Below are 1,856 nucleotides of genomic sequence, written 5' to 3'. Positions count from 1 at the left end.
TTATTTCGTTATTGTATATAAATTAAATTATAAAAAATTGAATTAAAAATTACACAAAAAAATGAGGAATTTCAAATAGTTAATTTGATACTAATATCAATATATTTTTGTCAAATTTTTATGATATCTTTAAACATATATTTTATTCAAAAATAAAAACATCATTGTTTTCTCAAAATCACATAAAACCATATTATAACATCAACTGAGATAAAAAATAAAATAAAATATTAAAATCACGATATACCTCGCTGCATTACGCGAGTAAGATTTTAGTATATATATATATATATATATATATATACACACACACATACGAGCCACAATGAAGTGACAATGACACACCACCTACAAGAGCACGAACTATTCTATATGATTAATCCTCCTCACCAATTAACCGACCTCAAATTCTTACAATTTTATCCTCTCCACCGCCAGATTTTTCACCCACCCACCCACTACCACCACCACCTTCTTACCTCCGGCAATGGAAATCAACCACCGGAAACTGCTGCCGGAACCAGAATCCAACCAAAATTCAACCTGTTCCGATTGTGGTCCAACATGTCCATACAAGTGCAGCTATCCAGAATTCTTTTGGCCACCGCAGCCTCCACCACAACCACCGCATATCACCACCGCCACCCACTTATCACCTTATGTTATAATCGTAGCAGCCTTGCTTGGCAGTGCCTTTCTCTTTATCAGCTACTACCTTATTATGGTAAGATGCTATACACGTTTCCGGCGGCCTCCAGCTACACAAATCTCCGGCGAAGCAGAAGACTTTTCCGATGAAGATCATACGTTTGAAGTTGATCATCCCATCTGGTACATCACCACCGTCGGCCTCCAACCATCGGTGATCAATTCCATTACTATTATCAGGTTCAAGAAAGACGATAACTTGATCGACGGCACCGATTGTTCAGTTTGTTTGAGCGAATTTCAAGATGATGAAACTTTACGATTGTTGCCGAAATGTAACCATGCATTTCACATACCGTGTATTGATACGTGGTTAAGATCGCATACGAACTGCCCACTTTGTCGTGCAGGCATTTTGTCGAACACTTTGAGTGCGGTTTTGAGTCCGAATGATCGAAGCTTCTCTCACCGGTCTGAATCAAACCAAAATACCCAGATTGAAAATTCAGAGGATGATGTTGAAATCGATTGGAATCTTGTCCCAGAGAGCGAAATCTGTGAAGAAATTGAAGATTCAAAAACAGAGCACGAGTCTATAACGGCAGCAAGGATATCGATTTCCATGGATTCAGTTGCAGAGATTAATCTTGGAGAATTCGAAGGGGGTTTCGATGATTCGACAAGGGATTTCCAGAGATCAGATAGTGGAGGAGATTCAAGAACTTGAAGAGTGATGGGTTGGTGGTAGCATGTTTTTGAATCCAAGAACTCAGAGAGTACATATGATTTTGGTTTCTTTCCTACGAAAGACGTGTGTTTCCAAACGTCATGAACATTATTATTTTCAAGAATAAGTGATTTTTAGATAAATTCTAAATTTTCTAAATTTACTTATTTTAATTAAATATATAAACCTTTTATTCGGTGGACTTTGCTTGTTAAGATGGGTTGAAGTTTGAAATCTTATTTCACTTCTTATTTAAAGACTTGAAGTTGACGTCTGGAATCTGAATCAATAGAACTGTTTGTTTTTGTAAACCGAAAAACGTCTGAACTTGTTTAAATTGTCTATTTTATTCATTAAAAAATTATATTGTTGAATTTATAAATAAAATTTACATAATTTCTATAAAATTTACATCTAAATTATAGAACTAACATTCATTTAAACGAAAATATGTCATTAACATATTTAACACATTTAAATT

General features: G+C 35.0%; 1 protein-coding gene across 1 annotated transcript; it reads left to right on the top strand.

Annotated features, from left to right (window-relative positions):
- Window positions 1–418: 418 nt before the first annotated feature.
- LOC112511639 (RING-H2 finger protein ATL54-like) lies at window positions 419–1,586 on the top strand. The gene is made up of 2 exons (XM_025117339.1): window positions 419–983; window positions 1,059–1,586. The coding sequence occupies exons 1-2, from the start codon at window positions 488–490 to the stop codon at window positions 1,373–1,375; spliced, it is 813 nt and encodes a 270-aa protein (XP_024973107.1). The 5' UTR covers window positions 419–487; the 3' UTR covers window positions 1,376–1,586.
- Window positions 1,587–1,856: the final 270 nt, after the last annotated feature.

The sequence above is a fragment of the Cynara cardunculus genome (genome assembly GCF_001531365.2).
Source record: "Cynara cardunculus var. scolymus isolate 2C chromosome LG 4, CcrdV1, whole genome shotgun sequence".
Taxonomy (NCBI): domain Eukaryota; kingdom Viridiplantae; phylum Streptophyta; class Magnoliopsida; order Asterales; family Asteraceae; genus Cynara; species Cynara cardunculus.
This window is presented reverse-complemented; position numbering and strand designations above follow the sequence as displayed.

Bases quoted from the DNA above. Each gene is read 5' to 3' on its own strand.
- LOC112511639 (XM_025117339.1), top strand. From the start codon at position 488: ATGGAAATCAACCACCGGAAACTGCTGCCGGAACCAGAATCCAACCAA. The intron at 984-1,058 runs GTAACCATGCAT...TTTGTCGTGCAG, and splicing joins TTTACGATTGTTGCCGAAAT to GCATTTTGTCGAACACTTTG.